Source organism: Ictidomys tridecemlineatus, chromosome 4 (assembly GCF_052094955.1).
Source record: "Ictidomys tridecemlineatus isolate mIctTri1 chromosome 4, mIctTri1.hap1, whole genome shotgun sequence".
NCBI lineage: Eukaryota > Metazoa > Chordata > Mammalia > Rodentia > Sciuridae > Ictidomys > Ictidomys tridecemlineatus.
This window is the reverse complement of record NC_135480.1, coordinates 44,817,778-44,845,695: the sequence shown is the minus strand read 5'-3', so window position 1 is coordinate 44,845,695 and position 27,918 is coordinate 44,817,778. Positions and strand designations below refer to the sequence as shown.

At 36.0% G+C, this 27,918-nt stretch overlaps 1 protein-coding gene across 1 annotated transcript; it reads right to left on the bottom strand.

Annotated features, from left to right (window-relative positions):
* Positions 1-673: 673 nt before the first annotated feature.
* Positions 674-26,534, bottom strand: Tph1 (tryptophan hydroxylase 1). The gene is made up of 11 exons (XM_005326751.4): positions 26,336-26,534; positions 20,433-20,575; positions 16,358-16,541; positions 13,912-14,012; positions 10,601-10,668; positions 10,288-10,484; positions 7,865-8,000; positions 7,054-7,180; positions 4,915-5,010; positions 3,869-4,002; positions 674-2,099 (listed from the first exon to the last, which is right to left on the bottom strand). Exons 1-11 carry the CDS (start codon positions 26,364-26,366, stop codon positions 1,925-1,927), a joined length of 1,392 nt encoding a protein of 463 aa, XP_005326808.2. The 5' UTR covers positions 26,367-26,534; the 3' UTR covers positions 674-1,924.
* Between the last annotated feature and the right edge of the window lie 1,384 nt (positions 26,535-27,918).

Here is a 27,918-nt window from a genome sequence, read left to right as displayed (position 1 = left end):
GAAGTATGATCCTTAATATACTATCACTGGAAATTAGATCACTTGGAGAGGAAGCTAATAGGGTATGGCATCCCAGTGCTTCTACATTCCTCTCTGAACCTGTCAAATTTGAAATACTTGGCAAGGCTGCCACATTGTACACCCCATTTCATTCTTATGTGAATAGTGCCATGTGAAATTGTACAACATTGGCCTAATTTATGGGACACCTGGAGGGAAATATCCAGCAGGAAGTTGAAATTAAGAGGCAAAATTTCAAGTAAGATGCCAGGGTTAAAATTGCAAATATAGGAGTCATCTGAAATAAGAATTGAAGTCATTGTTGTGGTTGACAATCCCCACAAAGAGATGACAGAGAGAGCATTAGTCAAAGACAGAAACTTGAGGGAAATCTTCATTTAGGGGATAAGGAGGAGGAAAGGAGCAAATTAAAGAAGCAAAACATGTATCTGGGAATCTAGGTTCACCCATTTATAACAGGAGTGCTGCTATAGTTTAAAGCTGGAATGTTCTCCAAAGCCCCATGTGTTAGACTTAGTTAAAGGCTTAGTCCTCAGTGGTAGGTCTTCCAGTCATTGATTAGGGAGTGCCCTTGAACTGACTAGGGGAACCCTGGTGTGTGTAAGAATGCCCGCCCCCCGCCCCCACCCCTTTCTCCAACCCCACTCACTTCTCCACTGTGAGGTGAATGGTTTTTCTCTGTCATGTGTTCCCACCATGATGTACTGCCTAAAAACAACAGGGTCAGCCAACCATGGACTGAAATCTCCAAAACTGTATGCCAAAATAAGCCTTCCTCTTTATAAGTTTATTATCTCAGTTATTTTGTTACAGCAATGAGACGCTAACACAACTACTTATCCCTATGCTACACAGCTAACACCACATAAACACCAGTCCCTGCAATCCTTACATATTTATAGGTTCAGACCTAAACTGCTCTTCACCTTTTGGACATTCTACTTGCTCTCCTTTTCCCCACCTTCTACCCTCATTGTTTGCCTTTTTATTTCTTAGCCTCACCTTATATCTTGAAAATAAAATTCTCAGAAACCTTGTATTTCTTTCATCTGTCTCAATTTAAACTCTCCCTTTGATAACACTGCCCTGCTAGCCTAAGAAAATACCAGCATGTTACGTGGAACTATATGTCCCAGTACAGGGCCTTGCAAGTGACACCCCCACCAAGTTCCCCTAGGCTTCATAATAATCTAGAACAAAACCAGAATGATGTAATGTCACAGAAAGGAAAGAGGTTCAACGAGGACAGACATTTGGGAAGGATCTCTCTAGTACCTACAAAATAAAATGTGAAATTATTAGACTAGTGTTAAGAATTATGCCCCAATCAGCCTTTTCAGACTTAACTACTTCTATATCCCTATAAGATGCTACACTCAAAACTGCTTGCTCTTTACTAGGCACATTCGATGTGTAAAGATCTCTTTTTTTCTCATGCTAGCAACAGGAACAGCTGATGTATTAAATTTAAGTGTGTGAACATGGTTGAGGTTGGCACACATTAAGTGATAAGTAACAGATACAGGCAGGAATATGGATCAGCTCCATAACACTCGTCAAGATATTCTAAGTGATCATAAAGGTCATTTTACTCAAGAAGGCCTGGGGAAAATAAAGACAGGTTGAGACTAGGTCTATCCATTGGGTCAAACAATTTCTTCTACTAAAAATGGATGAATTAAATAGTATGTAAGTTATATTTAACTAAAGCAGTTAACAAAAGACAAGCCAAAACAAAACAAAATAGATGGTATAGAGTATCCTGGGTACACATTTTCAAAGACTAGTGATTGCTTAGTCAGAAATGCTGTGCCTCCACAATCAGGTCTTCAAGAAAAGCAAGAGTTAGTGCACATGCTCTGAACTGAAGCTCAGATGCTTTCTGGACGAGGACTGGCGACCATCACATACTCAGCTGCCTGCTGACCTTAGTGAGGGCATCACTGACTACATCGAGATCACGGCGCAATTCATTCATGGCACTGGTTATGCTTTTGGTGTCTTTGAAGATCTGAATACTCTGGGTGTATGGATTATACTTCACTCCAAATGGACGCTTAATTGTTTTGGTAAATTCTCTGTTTAAGAAAACAAACAAGAGACCGTCAATCTTGAGGAGTGGGGTCCAGATGATGCAAACTAAATAGATGACCTATTTCACATGCTAAGAAAAAGGCAAATCTTTATTAGATATGTGTGCAACCAATTTGACCTAATTCCCCACCTACACATGCAGAGTGCCCCAGGAATGCAACAGGTAGAAAACCTAAAGTAGTCCTAAATACACCTACCCTGACATTACTAGGGCAAAGTCTCTCAATAATAACTTTCTTGGGCTGGGGTTGTGGCTCAGTGGTAGAGTGCTTGCCTAGCTCGTCCAAGGCCCTGGGTTCGATCCTTAGCACCACATAAATAAATAAATAAATAAATAAAAGGTATTGTGTGCAACTACAACTAAAAATAAAATTAAAAAAAATAAGTTTCTTAATGATTTGTTACTTTACACAGCCTTTATACAGCTCTATATCTCTTGCATTCTTATATTATTATTATTATTATTATTATTATTATTACTATTATTATTTTGCAGTTCTGGGAAGGGAACCCCGGGCTTTACACATGCCAAGTAAGTACTCCAGCACTGAGCACCCCAGCCCTATATTTCTCTAGATTACACTAAGGACACCAACCACAGTACCTCTATTAGCAGATAGTGGCAATATTTGACCACAGAGTAACAGATTTCTCAGCTATACCTTACATACCTATACCTACCCACATGCACAGAGTCCAGGAACAGTCCTACCTACTGCACTTGTATATTCTTTCTGCTTAGAATGTTTTCCTCTAGCTTCCACTTAAATGACCTAAATTCTACCCTATCTTCAAGCATTAATATCCTGCCTCCTTTATCAAACCAACATTTGAACCTCTCAGGATCCCTAAGGATAACTGTGCAGCTAAGGACAATTGTACATGATAGGGATTGGAATTCAGGTTGTAATCCATCTGGTACACCCAGAGGGGACCACTTCCAATTTGCACAAAAGTGACATATGTACTAGAGAAAGCACTGCCAATATTATTATTTGGTTCTGTGCATGGCCTAACTCCCCAATTACAGTCAATCTCTGGAAGACAAGGAATATATCTTCAACCTGTATCACTATCTTCACAATGTGACCTCATGACCCTCTCCACCAAATGTTTTTTTGTTAATTCTGCTTACAGTTCTTTCCTTCCTTACTATCGTAGTTCAAGAGTTTTATTTTCATCAGAAGTATTATACAAATCTCCCCTTAGTAGCCTTCTTTTTTAACCACATATATGGCTGATTAACAATTAAAGTATAACTTTGAATACATTGCACATATCTCTTATTCTTTTTCAACATCCTTACCTTTTTCTAAGCTGTCTCTAAACCTAAAACTTAACATTTTTAAATCTATCTATCCTTCAAGTACTTTCTCACATGCAGTTAAGCTTTCCCTATTTCCCAGCTAAAATGAACTGCTCTTGAATAAAACGTGAACAATGTGTCATCTATATCTTTTTTAGTTACTTGTCATTTTTCCATATTGTTATATAGTAATTTGTGTATAGTTTATTTTTTCTACTAAGCTACAAACTCTCTAATGGGAAGGAATTGGAATAAACCAGTTTTTCACTCTATCTGATTCATATTTGCAACCACCTAATATCATTACAAATATCACATTCTAAATATTTGTCATGAAAGGGAAATGTGTCACAGGCAAAAAGGCTCCTAGTGTGCTCCTAATTACCTAGCTGCTTATTTCTAGATCCATCTTTTGCAAAAGAAAATAAAGGCATGAGAAAGATTTACCTCATCTTCTCCTTTGCATCTTCAAAACTTTCAGATACAAAATAGACATCTTGAAAAGTTGTAATTAGACATTCTTGTTTACAGGTAATCTTGGGATCAAAAGGCTTTACTTTGGCATGTCCAGAAAGTGCATGCTAGAGAACAAAGAGTCAGTGGATCAAGATATACGGTCTATTTTCATGGATCACACAATTACCAGAATTGGCATACCTCCAAACTTTTTACTTATGCAATGGCCTCAACCTACAATTCCAAACATTTCCTACATCTCCACTAAACCCATATTATACCTCAGCAAAACAAATGGCTTATTCTTCAAAAAAATGCCCCCTGTTATCTCTATGGCTTTATTCTAACTCTCTTCTACATTTAGGAGACACCCAAGGACCTTTTTTCATTCCTGCATTATGACATCTGCTTTCTACCTAACAGTAGGTGCCAGTAGTTAATCTTATACATGAGTGATACCCACCATTAGGTAGCAGACTCCTTCAGAGCAGGAATGTAGTACCTTGGACAGTGGTAGACATCACTGAACAAGTTCCTTCACTCATTGGATAAACAATAAATCTCAAATAATACACTAGAAATTATAGATTTTACTGGTAGTATAACAAATGGTGAGGAAACAGCAAAACTTTTTAAGCAAAGCTTCAAAACAGTTTTTATTTAAAAGACATTATAGGGCTAGAGCTGGGGCTCAGTGGTAGAGTGCTTGCCTAGCATACGTGAGGCACTGGGTTCAATCCTCAGCACCACATAAAAATAAACAAATAAAAGGCATTATATATGTGTGCATGTATATCTTACATATCTATATATTATACATGTAGATACATATATAGATATATGTATATATGTACATTTGTATAAATATACAACTTGTATATATATAAAACTTGGGAAATAGAAAAAGTATTCAAGTAATGTTTACTGCCACCCCAAGTATTTTCAATAGTAAGCCCTTGTTCAAATACAAGAACTGTTTTAAGCTTGTCAGTTATATTAGGTAAGCAGGGTTATGTGTAAAAATTCACAACTCTTACTTTGAGCTCACTGATAGAAGAAAGTAAGCCAGCACCAAAGACTCTTAGCTGCCCATCTTGTTTACACAGACCAAATTCCACAGTGAAAAAGTAGCACTGCAAAAGAACATTAATAATATTTTCACATCATTAATGACTTAATTAAAACAAGTTTCATCAGTGCACTAGCCTAGCATGCACAAGGCCCTAAATTCTATCCTCAGCAACTCAAAAAAAAAAAAAAAATCATCTCTTAGTCACTCACCTAAAGTGTCTCCAGAAGAAAGCCCAAGATCCCCAGCCCAGTTCACAAGTCTTTACATGGTCTGGCCTCATTCTAAATCAGTACTTCTCAAACTTGTTCTGAACATTGTTGTATACAATTAAAAATTACAGAAGATCTCAGAAATCTTTTTTGTTTATAAGTTATAGCTAACTGTATTGACCATATTAAAAACCAAGATCAAGAAAAATTTAAGATATTTACTAAGTAACTTTAAATATAGCAAACCCATTTTATGGTAACATAAATAATATCTTTTTTGGGAGATGGATACCAGGGGTTGATCTCAGGGACACAAGACCACTGGGCCACATCCCCAGCCCTACTTTTTGCATTTTATTTAGAGACAGGGTCTCACTGAGTTGCTTAGTGCCTCAGTTTTGCTGAGGCTGGATTTGAACTCAGGATCCTCCTGCCTCAGCCTCCCAAGCTCTTGGGAATACAGGCATACATCACAGTGCCCAGCCATAAATAACAACTTAGTAAAATAAGTAGTATCATTCTGCATTGTTATAAATCTTTTTAATTTTAATTTTTAACAAAATATAATCATAATTATTGGGTACACAATGTGGAATCTAGTTAACATTATTATAAATCTTTTTAATGTCTGGCTAGACATTATTTAATGTCTGGCTAGAAAACAGATGGATTGTCATATTTGCTTCTGTATTTAACCTATTGCAATATGTTGTTTTCATTTAAGTAAATGAAGAAAATTCATCTTCACAGCTATGTAGTTGGAAAAGGGTTGGGTATTTTAGTAGCCTTTCAAGATAAGTGTGGATATTCTTCATTGAACTACATCAAAACTCAACACATGGTATTTTCTTAAAGTTCATCTGCAATGTGGAATCTGAACTCTGTTACATGAAAATCCACTCTACCCTTTGAATGCATCTTTTACCTATGCATAATTTTTACCTCAAGGACCCTATGGAAGGTCTCAAGGACCCCCACCCCCAGGGTCTCCAAACTATAATTTAAGAAGCACTATTCCAACCAGCTAGTCCATCTTACATGACCCCCCTACACTCTCACAGAACTTTCTCCAATTTCCTGTCATTTCCTCAACAAAGCAAGCACCTCCTTGTCTTTCCGTGTGTGTCCTCATCCTAGATGTTCATATTTCATTTCTTGGCACATAAGAATATTATTCATTTTTCATCAGCTAGTCCAGATGTCCCTTTTCCATTAAAACTCTTCCAAATTGTTCCCTGGGCTCCTGGAGTAGTTCACCTGAACTTCTCTATAGGCTTTATCTCACTCAAACATGACTGTGTCCTCACGTAGTATAGCAGTTTCTTGAAGACAAGAACAAGACCTTACTCATCTTTGTATTTCCAGAACAGTGTCTGTGTCTAGTGCTCAAAAACTTTTAGCATAATTTTTATAAAGCCCAGCATTTTTATTGGGAAAGGTATACAAACTAGTAAAATTATATCAGGCGTGGTGATGCATGCCTGTAATCAAAGTGGCTCAGGAGGCTGTGACAGGAGGATAGCAAGTTCAAGGCCAGCCTCAGCAATTTAGTGAGCGCCTGATAAATTTAATGAGACACTGTCTCAAAATAAAAAATAAAAAGATCTGGGGTGTAGCTCAGTGGTAAAACACTCCTGGGTTATATCCCCAGTTTAAAAAGAAACTAGTAAAATTAAAGTAATCTTGTGTTTCTCTACCTTCCTTTAAAGCTCATTAAAAATCCTTAAAATTATTCATCTTCTTTTAATGTCATTTAAATTTATTTAATTTAAATATCATCTGCAAAGACAAATTTTCTAATGGTCACTTTGAATATGTATGAACTTTTAAACCACATAAATAAAATGTACCCAGTTGAGAATTACTGAACTATACAGGAATTTCCAGATTTATACCGTTGCCAGTTTTTGAACAGCCTCCTCTGAAGCTCCAAGAGATGCCAGACCAATTTCCTGGGAGAACTGAGCAAAGCTAGGTTCGGCCAACAGGGGAACATGACCTAAGAGTTCATGGCAGGTATCTCTGAAATAAAGGTACAAGTTTGTCACACTGTGATGCTTAGCATAAATACATAATCAACCATTCAATCAAATCAAAATCCAATCTTACTGTTATTCCAGTGATCAGGTAGTAATGGATCACAAAGGACATTAATCAAATTAAGAAATGATTTTGGTTTAAAACCACTCAAAGACTCACACACATAAGTGCATATCAGATACTCAGAGACATCCTCATGTCTCCCAACCCCACCCCAATTAGGTCTCTGCTTATATGTCATCTTCTCAGCATGGTCCTCCCTTATCACCCCTCACAAAACAGCAACATTCACATACACACCTCCATTCTTTTCCTAGATTGACTTTTGTCCATGGCGTTTATTGCCATCTGGCATAATATACACATACATTTATTTGTTTGTTACCCATAGCCCCCACTGGAATATAAGCTCTATGAAGGCAGAAATTTTTGTCTGATTTCTTTACACCCTCTTTGCAAAGAATATCACCTGGCACCTAACAGGTTGTCAATTAATAATTATATTAATGGCTAATTGTATAGAGCATGGAAATGTATTAGATGTTAGGCACTATGCTAGATGCTTTTCACATGCTAATTCATTTAATCCTCACTAACAATCCATGAGGGGTAACATTATTATTAATAACTATTTGATGAGTGAATGGCTGAAGTGAAAGTACTCACGGTTCTGGGGTATAGAGGGGATCTGAACTGTGTCTCACATATTGAGTGCAGTGAAAAACTCGAAAAGCTAAACCTGATAGGAAATCTCTTGGTGATAGGTAACCAGCCACGGGACGAATGGAAAACCCTGTGCGCTCTGCAAAGAAAAGGAGAAAAATCATTGACCGGTGCATTTTAATTCTGCCACTGGCACTAAGCAACATTGTGAGGGAGGACATAGAAACTAAAACTTATAGTATGTGCATAAAGGAAACTATTAATTATTAAACATTTACCATGACCGGGTAATGAGTTAGACCTTTTACATATCACATCTCCTTTTGTGTTTACAAAATGAATTAAGGATGTTTCTCCTTATTATGACAGCTATAAAACTGAAGCTCAGAGACTCAATAATGTGCTCGAGGACATGCAGTAGATGATAAAGGTAGGATGAAAACCCAGTTCTTCTTACACTATCCCTTACTGTCTCATTAAAGGGTTGAGAATATCCCTTAATCTTACTTTCTTTTTGTAAGAACTCACTTAAAAGATCTATTATTTTATATCATTTTTTAATCTATGCCATTTTTAGCCAGCATTATATTTTGTCCTTTCTTAAGGTTATGTCAACTGAATGGTGCTCTTCTGTCCCCCATCTGCCAAGATTGCATGCTTACTGTACAGGGGGCCTGCCACCAGGCTTTAGTGACTTGGAAGATCTCTCTGTGAGCACCAATCTTGTCCTTCATTCAAACCCTCACAATTCTGGTGTTCCATTTTATCCGGTTTGTACTTGGATACTCCCACTCTGATGGGCAGAGAACTATCCAATAGAACTCTCCACAGTGATCAAAATATTTTGTATCTGTGCTATCCAATAAGGCAACCTCTAACCACAGGTGGCTCCTGAGTACTCCTTTATGTGGCCAGTGTGAGTGAGAAACCAACATTTTGATTTCAATCTAGTTTGATTATTTAAAATTTAAATAATCACATGTGACTAATAGCTACCATATTTGACAATATAGGTATTATCCTTCAGCTAATGTTTTGTTTGAACTTTTAATTTTGTTTTTTCTGTCTTTGACAGTTAGCCTTTGAAATACCTCCAGTAAATATATCCTGCAGTCATCCCAGGCTCTAGATCCCAAGGGAACAGCTGTCAGTTTTGCATCCATAACAGAATACTTCCTCCAAATCTCTTGCAAATTTGATTTTCCAACAACTTCTGTTGTATACACTTGTCGAACTTTGTAAGTCCAGCAAGGTCATTTGCATTGACTGGTTCCGTACTATTTTACTAGTCTAGCTTTTATAGGAAACACACGATTTCTTCCCTTATAGAAATAATATTAAATGAATTTCTTACAGAATTCATTTTTATTTTGTTTTTAGTTATATCTATAGTTCTTGAATAGATATGTAGATTTTTGTTAATAGTACATGAGAGAAACACAAAGATAGTCATTTCAGCCATTCAAAAAAGAAACTAGGGGCTGGGATTGTGGCTCAGTGGTAGAGTGCTTGCCTAGCACGTGCAATGCCCTGGGTTTGATCCTCAGCATCACATAAAAATAAATAAATAAATAAAGGTATTGTGTCCAACTACAACTAAAAAATAAATCACTGTGATTCAAAAATATAACCTCTTTTTTTCACTACATCTTCCATTCTGCTGTGATAAAGGGGGCTATTTCCTTTTTTTTTTTTTTAAGATATTTTCAATCCTAGAAATCCCTGGTCATTTTGCTTTTTATACTATGTAGAAAAAATGAAGCTTGGATCAAAAATGCATGAAGAACTAAAAGGAATAAAATTATCTTTACCTTTTGTTCATGCTTCTACTAGCATATCTTTCTTGATAAAATGATAGAATCCTAGTGTGGAAAGGGATCATCTATGTCACCATTCCCCAAGTTGCTTGAATCTTTTCTGACTAGTGGACCTTTCGTACAAACACCTCCATGAATAGGGAAGTAACCTCTCAGAAGTCTGCTGTGTTTTCAAATGGCTTTTGGCTCTTTTAACAAGATATTCTCCATTCTAAGCCACAAGCTTGCAGTTTTTAACCCAACAGTCTACCTTAGGGTCACACAGTATTCCCTCTACTATGTAAGATGGCTTTCAAATATTCAAATATTTAAATGTTAATAAATGTCCCCTAAATCTCCAAGTTGAACATCCTAAGTGTCCTTCAAATTTGACTTATGAGATAAATGTTCAACTCCTCTCATAAGTTTGCTCACTTTGCTCTTCTCTTGTTCCACGTTATGATCATCCCTCTTTAACTGTGGTGCCCAATCCTGAATGCAATACTCCAAAACAGAAGACGGGAAAACTCTGATCTTCCATACAACTAGATTTTATTCCTCTGTTTAAATGCTGTCAAGATCAAAACAGAGTTTAACATTCCCCTTACAAAAAACCAATTAGCTTATTACCTTTTAAAAAATTTGAGACATCCTCCAATTGTGGGATATTATCTTCCCGATATCCACAATATTTAGAAAGCAAAGGTAAGTTTTTGAGATACTCTTTGCAAGCATGGGTTGGGTAGAGTTTGTTGAGCTCTCGAAAAATGGTTCCCCAGGTCTTAATCTCTTCTTCAGTGAATTCAACTTTGGGAATGGGGTCTCCACTAATGAGATAAAGGGAAGGAGTCATTCTGAAGTAGCAGCCTAAATAAACACAATTTACTCCAGTCATTTATTTTATGATTTCAATGTTGAATATGTTATTAGATAATATACTTACTGTTTATAGCTCATAGCCAACTCTGCAAAATACTTCCGTCTTTTACGGTAAACATTGTCTTTGAAGCCCTAATAATTAAAGATAAGTTTTTTAAAATTCATACTAAAAATTCTTGAAAATTTACATTTAGGAAACATTTCATTATTATTAGCAGAAATATATTAACTGGCTATACAACTGTTACTATGAGCAGGTACTGTGATAATTTTGATTTTGAAATCGGTGTTACACTACCCCCTTTATACTCTAATGGTTACAAAGAAAAAAGATAGTTTCTATACAAAGATACTAAGATACTATAGTGTTTATAAAGATAAAGTAGTTTGAAAACTAGGGAAATCACAGTTCTAGCTAAATCCAAGGCTCTCTTTCACTAGTGAGTTGCTTTGTTTTGTTTTTTTCTTAATCATTCGACCATATCTTCAGTTATATTTACCTGTGGTCAAAATTAACAGTTAAATAGTAATTAATAATATTTGAAATAGATACTTAATTTAACCTTAGATCTTATCACAAAATGCAAACAATTTCATCATTTGCAGATGCAAACAGAGGCAATTTAAAAAAAAAAAGACAAATGTAGGGTGTAATGTCACATGCCTATAATTCCAGTGACTTAAGGCCGAGGCAGGAGGATTGCAAGTTCGAAAGCCAGCCTCAGCAACTTAGTGAGATCTTCTCTTAACATAATAAATAAATAAAAAGAGCTAGAGGTGTGGCTTAGTGGTAGACCATCCCTGGGTTCAATCCCCAGTATCAGGCAAGGAGAAGAACAGATAAAATAGTACTGTTAAAACTCCAACTTGAAAGATATTTAAGGAAAATGTAGACAAAATAAGAAATAAAAAAAGTAAAGTCCATGAGGAAATAACCAATAATGCAAAGAAAAGAAAAGATGAGGACACCTGCAAAGAGTAAATGGGACTCATCTCTTGAGTACAAATTTATGATCCCCTTCTGAGTACTTGCCTTTATGTTAAAGTCTGGAGACATAAATATGAACAAAGAACAATCTGGAGCTTTAAGAAGTTTACATGAACCAATTATTAGAAAACATGGTAAGTGCCATATTGAATTTCACAGAATGTCACAGAAACACAAAACAGATGCTCATAATCTAGGGTATAAAAGAGGATAGTGTGGCTCAGGAAAGGATTTCAGTGTTGATTCCTGAGCTAAGTCTCAGGAGGGAGTGGAAACATATGGAGGAGATCAGAAGGGATAACACCAACAATAGCACAGAGATTGAAAACTGTATGTTGTACCTAAGAATATCTAAGCAAGCCAATATTTCTGGAGGTTGGAGGGTGGGGATGGAGCATGCCTAGAATAATAATGGGCCTGGAGATTAAATACCTGCTAAGGAGGTTGATTTGAGCCTTGAGTTGTGGAAGTACCTTGGTAATTTTTTTTGAAACAGCAACTTTATTGTGATATAATTCATATATATAATAAAGAATCCATTTCAAAGATTTCAATATAGTCACAGAAATTAACAACCACCTACATCTTCTTTTTTTTTTTTTTTTGAATTTTTAATGTTTTATTGTTTAGTTCTCGGCGGACACAACATCTTTGTTGGTATGTGGTGCTGAGGATCGAACCCGGGCCGCACGCATGTCAGGCGAGCGCGCTACCGCTTGAGCCACATCCCCAGCCCGTACATCTTCTAATTTCAGAAAAATTTCACAACCAAAAAATGTTACATCATATTCATTAGCTATTTTCTGTTTCCATGAATTTGCCTATTCAGGACACTTCATGTAAAACGAATCATACATTATATGGCCTTTTGTGACTGGCTTCTCTCAGGCTTCATTCATGTTGTAGCACATCTCAAGTATTTTATAACTTTTTATGGCCAATAATATTCCGTTGTATGGATTGGAATGTAAGACACACAAATCACCCTTTATCCATTCCATCCATTGATGGACATTTGATTTTTTTTCCTACTTTCTTGTTCTCATGCTGCTATGGACATTTTGGACAAATTTTCAATCCTCTTAGGTATGTATCTAGGAACCATGGGTGATTTTTTTAGGAGATGGAGATCAGTAATTATTAGATATTGATCATATTGAGGTTTTAGATCATTCTAATGACTGTGGATGTGTTTGAAGATGGCAGGGCTAGAGACAGGGACTCCAATTAAGGAACGTGATAGTAAAGATAAATAAAGAACAAATTTCAGAAATACTTAGGAGGTGAAAATTACCAGAATTTAGTAGTAGACCAGGAAAACCCATTACTCACCTTTCCATTAACCTGCCCCAGATTTTCTTGCTTCTGAATCTTTGTTAATTTCCCCGAATTATCCTTCCTCTCCATCTTTTACCTGCTGAAGTCTTTTAATGCCCAGTTGAAACATTGCTTTTCTCTGATTTCTTCAGCTAGAAGTGTTTGCTCTCTTGTGTTTATTTTAAAGTAATTTGTTAATGTCACTTTGCACACTTACATTTTTTGCATGTTTATTTATACATATATGCTTTAGTTTTTCAACTAGACTACAAGCTCCTTTCAGACAAGTACTGCATTTCATTGCAACAGTTATTCAATAAGTTTATAGAATAAATGTAGTGGGGGTCACCTCTGACTGCCAAAAGTAGCAGAAGGTCCTAGTCACACAGCAACTAAGTGAAACGAGGTAGAGCAAAGCGTAGGTATGTGGGACTCCACAGTCACAGTTTCTTCCCTCCTCCCAAGAACCTAGAGCTTCCAAGCCTAATATTCTGGATTTACTAATTCTCCAACTTGTGCCAGTAATGTACAGTTTTCCAAGATTAAAAAAAAAAACTTCCTAGTTTATTAATGGTCTAATAAGGCAGTCATGCCAGAAAAATGTGTGTGGTACATTTACTCCCTTTTCCAATAACCCATGCCCATTTTTATAAGAACTGACTGCAGTTACCCCTTGATTGTAGAATTCCCAGGATAGCTATTAATAATAGCAATACCAGGCATAGGATAGATGTCTTAGAACCAATGACGTTAGATGCTTTTCAGGCAGTTCATCTCACTTCCACCAATGTGGAGATCTACTAATCCAGATTAAAACCAGTCCCTATTTAGTCTAGAAAAATTCTTTCTCAAAAACGTTGCCCTTAATTTAGTTTTCTCTAAATTATTTCCATGAGAATGTTTATTTTAAAACATATTTACAGGGCTGGGGTTGTAGGTCAGTGATAGAGCACTTGCATAGCAAGTGTGAAGGACTGGTTTTGATCCTCAGCACCACATAAAAATAAACAAATAAAATAAAGGCATTGTATCCATCTACAACTAAAAAAAAAAAATTAAAAAATACTTACAGGATGGTCTGCATCTAGTTCAGATCCATACATCAGAACTTTGTTAGCACAAAAGTCCAGGTCAGAAATCTTCTTTGGAAACCAAGGAACAGTTTCCATACCTGAAAAATACAAAAGCCACTTAAAGTTTAAGAAGTAATCTTAAATAAGGCAATAAAGAAGAAGATGAATTTGTTCTAGATGAGATTTTTATCTTGTACATCAAAGCTAAAAGTATATAGGTAAAATAAATGCTCTATTTCTAATAGGTAAATTTTATTTAAAATATTTTTGCTTTTAAAAATTATTTGACAGTGAATCTCCATATCATGTACAACTACAAGACTGGGATTCTAATTAGAATAAGAAGTACTCCATGTTTGTATAAATATTTCAAGAGATACTCTACTATCTTGTATAACTAAAAGAATAAATTTTTAAAAATAAATAAATAAATAAAAATGGTTTGTATCTTCAGTGTTGCAGAAATATTGTACTTCAGTAACAGACCAAAGTTTTAAAAATGTTTTAAGTCACATGTTCATTATCTTACAAAGCAGGCTAAGGATGTACAACTTCACAAATCAAGGCAAAAGTTTAATAAGAACTTTGAATATCTATTTTTGTTGAGTAAAAGGATCTTAGAAATTCATTTATGTCTTTGCCACCTTGATATTCTCACCATTCCTCAGTTACAGGACACTGGGGTTTGCATATACTATTCTTCTGCCAGGAATGCCTATCCCACTCCCACCCAACCCACCCAGCCTTCTGTTTTCCTAAGAATGTCCTCCACTTCCTTCAAAACCCATATGTAAGGAGACCTTTTCATTTCACATACACTTCTCTTGCTAATTTTTCATGGGTTCCTATGATGTGATGTTTCTAACTCTAGAGGCTTTTTGTGGGTTGGGTTGTGGCTCAGAGATAGAGTACTTGCCTAGCATGTGCATGGTCCTGGGTTTGATCCCCAGATACCACACACACACACAAAAAAAAAAAAAAACAATCAAGGTGGAGACTTTTGTTATACTTTATTATAACATATCTGTTTATAAGTCTTTCTTTCACAAAATATAATAATTACTTAGAATAGGGACTATATATTTTTGTATCCCCGTTTCTTAGCAGAAATATCTAATAAGTAGTTGGTGTACCCTAAATATCAATTGAGTCATCTTATTATTTATAAAACTCTTCATTTTATAGGTGAGCTATCAGACTTCAGAAAGATAAGGTAATGTACCCAAGGTAATTTGTTTTCAATGGAAGAGAGAGGAACTCAGTCCTTCTTGCTTCAGTACATTGCTTTTTCTACTGCACCCAGGAGTGATATCCAAAATATTTAACAACAGATATAATAGGGTCACACATCCCTCATAATAGATCAGAGTCCTAGGTAACCATTTCTTTATTAATGGTGGGCACAGGAGTCATAGTGAAGGATCTGGAGCAACAGTGCCTTTGCGTATGGTGAAAAATACTCAAGCATCTCAGTGAAGCAGCTCCCTGCCAGCCAAAAATGGAGATACACAAATATTTTAACAAACATACGGCTGTACAAATACATGATAGATGAATCTCAGCGCTGATTATACTCCAAATATTGTGACCTAATCTGAGATTATTTTTATTTATTTGTTCGTTTGATTTGTTTATTTATTTAGTAACAGGGATTGAACCCAGGAGTGCTTAACCACTGAGCCATACCCCCAGACTTTTAAAAATACTTTATTTAGAAACAGAGCCTTGCTGATTTGCTTAGGATCTCACTAAATAGCTTGGGCTGGCTTTGAACTCATGATCTTCCTGCCATAGCCTCAGGAGTTGATGGGATTACAGGCGTGCACCACCGTGCCCAGCAGGAGATTATTTTAGATTGAGTACATAAAAATATGGCTAAATGAATCAATTTGTCTTTTGCACCAAATAAACTACAAGGATTTTTTCACAAATGAAGAACTTAGCCTTTATCTTTGCTCTCTGAGTGTCCTGAGTGTTTGAAGCCTTAGAAGACTTAATTCCTTTCTCATTTGCTTTTGGTGGGAATGCTGTACATGACATATTTCACATCACAGCTGTCAGTCACTGTCAACATTCTCAACAGATGCAAATATTCATTGAGTAACTATTGCTAGATGCTAAGACCAGAAAGAGTTACTAAGTGCTTAGAGAGTGTGAACTGGAGGTTTGTAGAATCAAGAAATGATTGATGATTTGGAAATTGAGAGATAATTTCTAATCACCCTGGTTCTTACACTTGAAGCTTCCTTTTCACTTATCTCATCCTTAATCAAATGTTGCTTTATAATTTTCTTTAGTATTTTGTGTTCCCTTCATTGCCCGACTGTAAGAAATTTAAAAGACAATGTTTTATTTTTGCTTTCATATCTTCAAGATGAATGTAAGATTAGACATACATTAGGTACTTAATCTTCTTAGTAGTATTTTCAGTTTCCAAACTTACCATCTTCTTTCACAGTAAAATTATCTGGTGGATTCACAGAGAGAACATTAGTATGAGACTTCAGCAGATGAAAAATATCATTTAATTGTTCTCTGTTGATATCACAGTCAACAAAAATCTCAAACTCTGAATTTCTTCTCTTTGATTTTCGGGACTCGATATGTAACAGGTTCACATGTTTCTCCTTTGAAAAGTAGAAAGTAAAGATTACATGTAATAGCTTCAAATGTAAATAATTTTTGAGAAGATTACTTTCATTATCACTAAAAATCAGTTGTTATACAGCCAAGAGTGGGGAGATGCTTGGCAGTTCTAAGTGCTGCCAATAGCAAAATAATTCCCCTTAAATATTATGTACAATTCAATAAAAGTTGGCAAAATTCATACCTTCAAAAACCAATAAATTAATACCCAATAGACTTCCTTTAGATTATCAGAATGAAATGAAATTCAAATCAAAACACCAAGTCTCCTGGATAAAAAGAAACTTTGGGGGCTGAGGTTGTGGCTAGGCAGTAGAGTTCTCACCTGGAATGTGGGAGGTGCTGGGTTTGATCCTCAGCACCACATAAAAATAAATAAATAAAATAAAGGTATTGTGTCCAAATGCAACTAAAAAAAAATTTAAAAAGAAACTTTGGAAAATTCTCACAAATAAAGCTAGTTTCCAAAAAGTGATATTAATGTTAGTCCTTGTGAAATAAAAAATTCCTTTACAGAATGCATTTAATAAAATTTGATTAACAGCTTGAACACAGCGCTTAATACCTACAAACTTAGGAGCAACTAAACCAGATTGCTTCTTCTAATCACTTCCCATGTCAGTCTGGGCTGTAGGTACCATATGTAAAAACCTGGGGAGGAGGATATATTCTCTTACCAATGTGGATAGCTAAGGAAAAGTACTAGGTACATAATGAAACATGAGAACCAATCACCCAGTGATTTTTCCACAAAAATGAGTGGGTTAGAGCAGATGATCTCTAACACTAATCAGTTCATGTTAAAATAACTTAATAAACACTGTGCAGCTAGTAAGGACTATGAAGAATGTAAACAAGGGTTCAACACACAAGAAACTTCGGAAATACAAGCAGTGAGATGTTTGGCAAAGGGAAAAAACATCATATGTTAGAAGGAGGAGAAGGCTTTATGGAGCAGCTGGGAATTGAAATGAATCTTGAAGAATGACTAGAATAGGAAGGCAGAAGGAAGTAACTAGGGATTCCAAACCAAAGAAACTACAAGCAAAGGTAGGAGTGAGATTAGAATGATCAAGGCACATGAGCCAAGAAAGAAGAGTGTTAGGGGATGTTAGGAAATTAGAACAGACAGAGTGTATCTCAGAACATGGAATTATATAAAATCAATAAGAAGAAAGCCAGTAACAAAATTAACTGGAATTGGTTAGGAATAAAGAAGAACTTTGTTTCATCTATTTCTAATGATTTTTATAACAATAATGCATTTGTAAATATTCTCTAAGTGGTGACAAGTAAATACACAGTTAAAAATTATGTTTTTGGAGAAAAGGATGCAAAATGTCCATTCTTCCTAAATTAATATATAAATTGAATAATAACAAAATAATAAAAATCAAAATCTCAATGGAATTTGGTGAGGAAATGTAACTAATTTCAAAGTTCATTTGGAGGAAAAATATAGCCAGGAAAATTCAGATAAAGTAGGAGTAATAAATAAGACTTTCCCTGTCAGATATTTTAATTACAGGAACAGAGGCACAAAGGGGTTAAGCAGTTTTCTCAAAGACACACACCAAATAAGTATCAAAACTGGAATTCAAACCTAGGCTCTTCAACTCCAAGGTCCATGCCTTTAAACACTATTTTCTTATTTTACAGGAAAGGAAAAGTCAAATTGTGGATAATATAGTTCTTCTTTGAATAATATTATTTTTTAATTATTTTTTAATTGTAGATGGACACAATATCTTTATTTTATTTGGTTTTTTTTTTTAATGTGGTGCTGGGGATCAAATCCAGTGCTTTACACATGCTAGGCAAACACTCTACCACTGAGCCACAATCCTGGCCCCTATTATTATTTTTTTTAATATTTTCTTAGTTGTCAATGGACTTTATTTTTTAAATTTATTTATATGCAGTGCCGAGAATCAAACCCACTGCCTTACACATGCTAGGCAAGTGCTTTACCACTGAGCCCCAGCTCCAGTCCCTAAATAATATTCTTAATAATGAAAACTCTAAATATTGTTATAGCCAAAACTGAAACACAACTACAATGAGAAAATGGGAGCATTTGGGGAGGGGTGTTCAAGGCAATATGAGACAAAGGGAGTTGTACAAAGAAACCTAAATACTTATTGTAGAGAATATCTATAATTAAAAAAAATAAACAAGAAATAGAAATAGAAACAGAATAAGAAAATTATTAATAAGTGTAGAAGTAAATATTAGCAAAGTGGCTTAAAAAGTTTATAATATTTGCCTCCTCTAAGCTAAGGACAAGTAAAGTGGGATGGATGCATGGAACATCATATGGCAATTAGAAGAATAAAGTCTTAAAAACACCATTCCAAGTGGGGGAATATTGCTGACAGCACCTTAACATTTATATGAAATTACTAGCAAATGCACATATAAACATTCATCATATTCTAAAGTGCACATAAAAATAGGTCAATGTACACGTCCAATACATTAGAGCAGCTGTCTATCAGAAGAGAGAAATGGAGGTTAAAAGGAATAATAAAATAAGACAGAAGACACTCATAAATCAATGATGCTAGTGCACATGTGATTTCATTAGTAAGATTAACTTGACCCTCTGTACCTAAAGTTATCAAAACAAAGAAAATGGAAATTAAGAGAGTTGGAGCAGAAGACTGCTGTTTTCTTTATAAAATCTACAGAACGAGTTGATTCTTTAAACTGTGCCTGTATTCTTTGATTATCAATAAAATAAAATAGAAAACTGATAGAAGAACAAAATATAATATATTACTTAAGGACTCAAAGGTAATCAACACAAAAAATAATAATATAATTATCAAATTTGGGGAAAGGGGGATAAGGAAAGGGAAAGAAGACAGTATCAAAATCAAAGTTACTGGAGCTGGGATTGTGGCTCAGTGGTAGATCACTTGCCTAGCATGCATGAGACACTGGGTTTGATCCCCAGCAACAACAACAAAAAAATAAACAAAGTTTCAATAGAGAACAAATAAATGTATAAACTTCCTAACTTAAAAAGAGATATCAAATCAATATTTAGGTTTTATAACTCACCACCAAGAGCTAAAGAAGAGAAATGGTTTTAAAAGGCTGCTTCTAAGAAGTAGGGCTGATGATATGGGATAGCGAAGGAAATTTTGATGTTTTTTTTTAAATTTTTTTCACAATACCTTTATTTTATTTATTTACGTTTTTAAAATGTGGTACTGAGGATCGAACCCAGTGCCTCATGCGTGCTAGGCAAGCACCCTACCACTAAGCCACAACCCCAGCCCAGAAATTTTGATGCTTTTAATCACAAACTCTTCTAAACTATTTGTCTATATTTAAATGTTTAATTATTTGAACTATTATTTTCAAATGGCTATATGTAATATATCATATTGATAGAAACTTGATTTTAAAAATATCTTTCATTTATTGATAATTTACTTTGCATTATCCAAAGCATTTTATTTATTTTTTATAACTTTATTTTATTTATGTATATTTTATGTGGTGCTGAGGATCAAACCAAAAAGTGTCTCACACATGCTGGGAAAGAGCTCTACCACTGAACCACAACTCCCAGCCCCAAAGCACTTTAAATATATTAACTATATTAATTCCCACAACGACCCGGTGAGGTAAATAAGGTTCTCATTTTATACAGATGTGCAGAGAGCCTAATTAATTCACCTATGATCATCCAGCTAACAAGACACAGAGAAAGGATTTGAACTGAACAATACTTTAGAAATATAAATTCTTAAAAAATTTCTGTAGCCAGTCTCTGAAGAATCTACAATAATTTATGTTTTAAATATAATTTAAAGACACATTTGTGGATGTTTTTGTGCAAAAATATGGACAGTGCTTACCTGGAAGATTTTCAGTGCTTTTATAAGTCCTCCAACTTCATTCTTTAAGGAAAAAATGAGAGTTGCTTTTCCTCTTTCTAAGGAATGGTCTTTGTTCTCCTTATTGTCTTCGATCATGATGAATTTGGAGTAATTCTCTAAAACTATGAAAATATATGAATGTATAGACAAAAGGCTAAAAGTGAAGTTGTGCAGCACAAACCATATTTGATAACTCAGGGCACCTTAACCTCTCCAAGCTTCCCTTCCTCACCTACAAAACCTGAAGATGCAGATATGCTTTGCAGGACTGTATGAGACCATGTAATGTTAACACATTGCCTAACAGTGCTAACAATGCAATGTACATACAATGCATGCTTTTAGTTCCCTTTACTTTTTTTTGAATTCCATCATTTGTTCAGGGCCTCACTCAAGCCTACAATTACCTATCTCCCTGATTATTTTTTTAAATATATATTAGGTGTAGATGGACACAACACAATACCTTTATTTTTATGTGCTGCTGAGGATCGAATCTGGGCCCCGACCATGCTAGGCAAGCGATCTACCGCTGAGCCACAATCCCAGTCCCTCTCCCTGATTATTATAGTCTGATAGTGAGCATTCTTCTTCTAGGAAGGCCTACCTCCCTTTCCAACACAATTTTAGTACTTACTTTTACTAGGTCTTAAATTACTTCCCCAGCTGTTTTATTTGTATATCTTGCCTTCTACAAAGCAGCAAGCTCCTTCAGAGCAAGGACAAGAACTTCTCTTTTGCAAACTCAAAAGTGAGGCCAGTTCTGTATATGCATGGTCTACAAGGGTAACTGCTTGCCAGAGAATTCTGGTACCTTAAGTGTCTCCTTTCCTTTGCACCCATGGACTCTCCCTACCAAGGGCCCTGAACATTGACCTTTTCAACATTGATCTTTACATTTTCAACATTGACTTTAACAAGCCCTACAAGATTTTAAATCCAACTGTGTGTTCAGGGGAGGTAAGAATACTGTAGGGGATAAAAATAGAGTATGATAACTTTGTACTTTTGACTTTCAATTAAGAGATTAACACTTGAGAAATAAAATTTGGATTAATAAAAGGAAACAGCATACTGAGGATTTATTATTAGTTGTCCTTAGGTTATTAATTGTTCATAATTGCCTAGTTTCGTGTTGAAGCTCTAATGGAATTAACCTGTAGCAACTTAAAATTACATAACTGAGTTCAGACTCTTTTTTTTTTAAACTGGATAAAGGGGTATTTTACCATTGAGCTGCATCCCCAGCCCTTTTAACTTGTCATTTTGAGACAGAATCTCACTAAGTTGCTTAGGGCCTCACTAAGTGGTTGAGGCTGTCCTAAAACTGGAGATCCTCTTGCCTCAGCCACCTGAGTAGCTGTGGTTATATCTGTGTGCCACCATACCCAGGAAGATCACTGTCTTTTAACTGCTCTCTAAGCCTGTGACACCACTACTCAGAGCAAATATAGTGATGACAATGTGGAAGCTTTCTCTGTCCTGCCCAAGCCAACTCCCCTCAACATTGGTTATCACAGAGATATATACTTCCCATTCATATCAGCAATCACAGTTGAGTTCATATCATTATTTTGGTGATAATTTGATTATGTCTATCTCTCCAACTAGACTTGAGCTATATTGCAGCAAGGACCTCATTGCCTTTTCTCATCTTTTGTATCCCCAGCACCTAACACAGTCCCTGCACATGATAGTCACTGGAGAGATGTAACTGAATTAATTTTCAGTTCCTCAGGGAACTTAGTCTGGTAGGAAGAGAATGATGATGCAGAAGGATAAGAACTGTAATAGCACAGATGGCTGAGGATGGCAGTGACTATACTGAATATTCTCATATCTGTTTGGGGAGGCTTCCTCAGATATGATCAAACAGGATCTTGAAGAAAAAAAAGAAAGGGGAGGAGAAGACGTGGAAGTGAAAGACTTGAACAGAGATGATGTAGGCAAGGTAAGTGTGGTTAGATATCAGAAACTCTGTACAGGTACAGCAGGGGAATTTGGACTTGATCTTCTTTGCTCATGCAAATGTCCATCTCAATACCACAGCCAGTCTGACCCAAGACTAACTGAGAAAAATAAGGACAAAGTAGTATTCCATGAAGCTAAAGTCCTGGCTTTGAAATGCTTTCCTATGGGTATCATGCATTATTGTCTTTCTAACCAGAATGCTCTTGTGAGCTTTCTTTTTTATCCATAAAGTCTTTTTTCTTAATCTATGAGGTTTAACACTTTGGGATCCTTAAAGATAGATGGTAGCCCTGAAGAGACCCACCTGACTTGGTAGAGGGAATAAAGAACCAAGTAGGATTCAATTAATCTTCAACTATATGGCATATTACAATAGTCTGATACTCAATGTGCTAGTAGAATACACTTTCCACTTTCAGAATTTATACCTTTTGAATTTAGTTTAACAAATATTTATAAGGCCTATACTAAGTTGAAGGACTTCTATAATTAAGTTCAAAGAGTATGGAGATTTTAAAAAAGTAATTTGCCACCCTATTAATGGCTAAATTCCATCTACTCTTAGCAACCCAAGAGATGGGTAAGGGAATTGACATTGTCAAATGTCTATAAAATCATGTGCTAATATTATCACATTTAATTCTCATAAAACCTTAGGAGTGGATAAGAATTGTAACCTTTTTTATCAGCGAGAAAAATGAAGCTTAGAGAAACTAACCTGTCCATGGTCATACAGCTAGAAGATGTGAGAACACATATTTAAAACTGGGTCCTTGAAAATGCAAATGTTAGCAAACCCAGGTTGTCCTGAAAATGCTCAGAAAAACAAATGGGAGAACAAAAGTCCTGGCTTCTAGCTGAAAACTGTCTTCTCAGAAGATGAAACAGAAAGGAAAACCAGCCAAACCCACATGTGCAGAGCACAATGGATTAGTAATTCATCCCTTAACCATTCGGCCATCCTGTCTCACTCAGAAAGGTGAACCAGGTATCTACTTTGGCATCTTCTCAATTACCTATTTACACTATAAAAGGATGTGAGGAAATATGTGAAACATGAAGTCAGACCTATGCCATCATTGGTCTGATGTTCATCAGTGTGTAACAACTTGGACATGCTACTTAATATTGCTAAGTTACCAAAGAACTAGTTGGAGCTCACAATATCCAGAATTATCTTACACATTTTAAAACACCATAGTATGACTTGGTATTCTGATGTTTTTCCCACAGAAGAAACTAGGCCATCTCAGGCATCAAGAAGAGATTGAGATATATAATTCAAAATTTAACAAATACTCATTAGTTCTTTATGTTCAAGTTCCCAAAAGTGCTTATTTTTAAAAAAATATTTTTATGAGTTGTTCATGTACCTTTATTTTATTTACTTATTTATATGAGGTGCTAAGAATCAAACCCAGTGCCTTGCACATGCTAGATAAGTGCTCTACCACTGAACCACAACCCCAGCCCCAAAGTACTTATTTTTTAATTGTGCCAATTTATTCTCTGGAATTAAAGCAATCTCTATTTGAAATGCTTTATAACTAAAAGGCTAATTAAAACAATAATGAAGACTTTTTGTAATTCAAATAATTACTATTGGCAAATACCTATAATCCCAGTTACTTGTGAGGCTGAGGCAGGAGGATGGATCACTTGAGCCCAGGAGTTAAAGGCAACATAGTGAGACTAAGTCTCAAATAATAATAATAACAACAACGAGTAGTAAAATGAATGAATTTCAACCTAAGCATATAAGCACCATAGTTAGTGTTAAGACAGGAAAGATTTTAAAAAAATTGTCTCCAAGGAATTTAGACTTGTGTATAGGGGAGTAGGAGAGGGGAGACAGACTTTCCAATAAATGTAAACAAGCAGAAGGGAAAGAAACCCTGAGATCTCAAAGTATACATTAACTGTATGTAATATACAAGGCATTTTATATTATTTCTATTTGGAGATATAATGAATTATTGTACTAAGATTTTTTGAAACATTCCTACTCCTGTTTAAGTTGAGATAAGAAGATTCTCCAAAGGAACTTTTGCTAAGAAATCAGAAGAAAATTCTCCCTCCCTTTCCTACTCCTTGCCCCCACTTTAAAAAAAAAAAAAAGATGCTTACAGAGGATCTAACTTTGTCTGGTTGACAGAGCTTATGAGGTATCAGTTCTTTTTTTTTTTTTCATTCAACTATCTCCAGAATCTTTTTAGAAACTCAGTTTTGCCCTTGTTTTCCTTTCCGCCTTCAAACAACTACACTCTCCTATCCCCTCAGAGAAAAAGAAAAAAAAAATCTACAATACTAGCCTGGTAAGAGAAAGGCTACAAAATAACTAATGGGTCAAGCTTGTTTGAATTAGTGTCTTATCAAGAAGTATATTTTCATTTTTAAAGCAACCCCCTACTCAGTCAATGCCAACTGGTACTTTTCCTTTTCTTGTGAAAGGCAGATTCTCCTACTGCATTTCCTTGTCTGACTAAAGATGCACTGGTGTGCACAGCACACCACTGGAAATAAGGAAGACATATCAAGAAGAAGGTCCATCAAGGTGCACACACTGACCAGTTCTTTTTTTTTCCTCTCTCTCTCCTTTATTTTAACCCATAACAAGTGAAATTTAAATTTATCTCATCTAGGAAGCACACAACACTATCAAATTAAAGTCTTTTGAAAGCATGGATGCTGTTTGAAGACAGCTAAAATCTGCAAGGAGGACTGGTTCAGAGAGAATCTCCGAGAGAATCTTGATTTTCTATTCTAACTGAAGGTATGAGGAGTGGGAATGAGGATGAAAGAAGAGATGAAGTACAAAAGAAAACTCTTCCCATGAAAAACATTGTTCTAGGATATAAAGACACTGTGAAGAAATGGAAAATTGGGCTGGGGATGTGGCTTAAGCAGTAGCACGCTGGCCTGGCATGCACAGGGTGCTGGGTTCGATCCTCAACACCACATAAAAATAAAATAAAGATATTGTGTCCACCTAAAACTAAAAATAAATATTAAAAAAAGAAATGGGAAATAGAAGTCATATCCCTACCTGATGATAATCTGACAATAATAATACATGTACAAATAAAATTATAGAGATAAAATATGTAAACCACAGATTATAACTTTCCAGGAACATGAGCTGGAAGTCCACCCACCTTTCTTTGGGAATTAACAGGCACATATTGGGTTAGGAAATTTAACTAGCGTCTTTCGCCCCCAAGATAACTAGAGTGGAATATCAATGTGGACTTAATTTTAAATCTCTGAAAATCAAATGGTTAATTTTAATCAGAGTTATGCTTCCATCCACTATTAACTAGAGTTGAACTTTAAGAACCTATACTTTTTTTTTTTTAATCTGCCTCCTTGCACCAACTCTTTGTCCTCTCCTGGGATGGAGGTAGTGGGTACAGAGCTTTGCGTCATTTTGCACCTCTCCGGAGATTTTACATCTGAGGCTACCTTTTGTGGAGGGAAGTCTAAGGAAGGGTTTCCTTTGTGGGAGGAGAAGGGACAAAAAAAAAAAAAAAAAAAAAGATATATTTCCCTTTGTTGGAAAGAAAAGGAAAGGAAACGTGGAATTATACAGAACAGAGTTCAACTCCAAACTCCAGTTTTCTTGGGTATAAAGTTCAAGAAATACCTATTTCACAGCGTTAGTTGTGAAAGTGAAATCTGATGTCGTGAAAAGAGCCTGTTTCTGGCACACAGGAGATCCTCAAAAATGAGTGTCTTTTCTCCCCCAAAAAGGGGTAGTAGGAAAGAAGAGAACCGCAGGAGTACAAATCCAACCCAGCAGACCAGGTTGCTCTTGGGCATTTACCTCCCAGGAGGGTAATTCTGCCTCCGCCCCGCTCCAGTCCTGAGTTCCCAAATCCCGGTACCTGCGGAGAGGGGCCACCCCCACTCACCTCGGGAGCCACCAGCGGTAAGCAGGTTCATCCCGCGGACCCCAGATGCCGCCTCTTATAGAAGATGAGGGCGACGGAGCGAGCCAATGGGCGCCAGAGGCGTCCGTCAGAGGCCAATGAGAAGGGAGAACCGACGGGCAAGGCAGGAGGTTCTCCTGGCCCGCGGGCAGCCTCCGCCTGGAGCTGACCTCCTCTGGGTGCTGACCATGCTCGCCAGCTAGCGCCCTGAGATTTACACGCCTTAGTCTCTAAGTGTATTTGATTGGCTTTTTAATTAAACTAATGTTAGGCTACCCGTAACCTCAGAAGTCTGACTAATATTAAACAATGCGGAGTCAGAACTTCCTTCCAAACCCAGATAACCTCGATTACTCACAGAATGACCTCCTGGGCTTGTATTGCTTTTCCTGAAGACCAAAGCAGAATCCCCCCACTGCCCGCACATTTTGGTGCTTCTGGGTTCTTTGATAGCCTAGTATTGCCTCGTCCTTCTCTTGGTGCCTTTCCTTATTTAAACTAAGCAAATCTTTGAACTTTTTAGAAAGGAAGTGCTGAAAAAAAAATGTAATAAAATTTCTAAAGCTTCGAGCAGATGAGTATGGTAAATCAACAGAAAGTTATGTTACACGCTATATAAACAACATGACACAGAAGCCAAATTCGGAATAAGTTATTTATTGGTTGAGTGCTCAGTAATTAGGTTTTTTTTCCCAAAGGACTATACAATTTCTACTGTATGCTGGTTCCAGGCCCTATGGATATCAAAATCCAGGGATGTTCAAGTCCCTTGTATGTTATTAGCATATAACCTATGAACATCCTCCCATATGCTTTAAATCATCTCTAGATTAATTACAATAACTAATCCAATTTAAATGCTTTGTAAATAGTTGCTATACTGATTTGCTTTAGGAAATTATGAAGAGGAAAGGAAAGTCTGTACATGTTCAGTACAGAGTCATTTTTTTTCCAAAATATTTTTAAACCAAGGATGGTTGAATAAGAGGATACATATGCTGCTGATATGGAAGACCAACTGTATATATAATACATATACAGTATATGTAATACATATACAGGGCATATACTGTAGGACATTCTTTTCTCCAATTTTGAAAATTCAGATTTACTGATGAGTAGTTTACACACAGTAATATCCACTTTTTCAAAGCATACAATTCTGAGTTTTGACAAATATACAGTGTGTAACCTCCAATCAAAATATAGAACATTTCCATCACCTCAAAAACAAAAAAGTTCCGGGCCAGGGGTTGTGGCTCAGTGGTATAGCGCTTGCCTAGCATATGTGAGGCACTGGGTTCAATCCCTGGCACCACATAAGAATAAAAATAAATTAAATAAAGATGTTGTGTCCATCTATAACTGAAAAAAAAAATTTTTTTTAAGTTCCCTTGTCCAAACCAGCACCACCACCACACTCAGTCCCTGGCAACCACTGATCTGATTTTGGTCCGTATGGTTTTGCCTTTTCTGGAATAAGAAAAAAATGGACTTCACAGTACCATAGGTTTTTGGTTCTTGACACTTAATGCTTTTGAGCTTCATGATGCATAAGGTTATCA

What these genes read in the sequence shown, in the direction of transcription:
- Tph1 (XM_005326751.4), bottom strand. Translation starts at nt 26,366, where the DNA reads ATGAACCTGCTTACCGCTGGTGGCTCCCGAG. An exon ending in TTTTACTGTGAAAGAAGATG is followed by an intron (nt 14,013 to 16,357) that starts GTAAGTTTGGAA and finishes TGTATTTTTCAG; the next exon opens with GTATGGAAACTGTTCCTTGG. An exon ending in TGTCTCAAATTTTTTAAAAG is followed by an intron (nt 8,001 to 10,287) that starts GTAATAAGCTAA and finishes TTTTCTTTGCAG; the next exon opens with AGCGCACAGGGTTTTCCATT.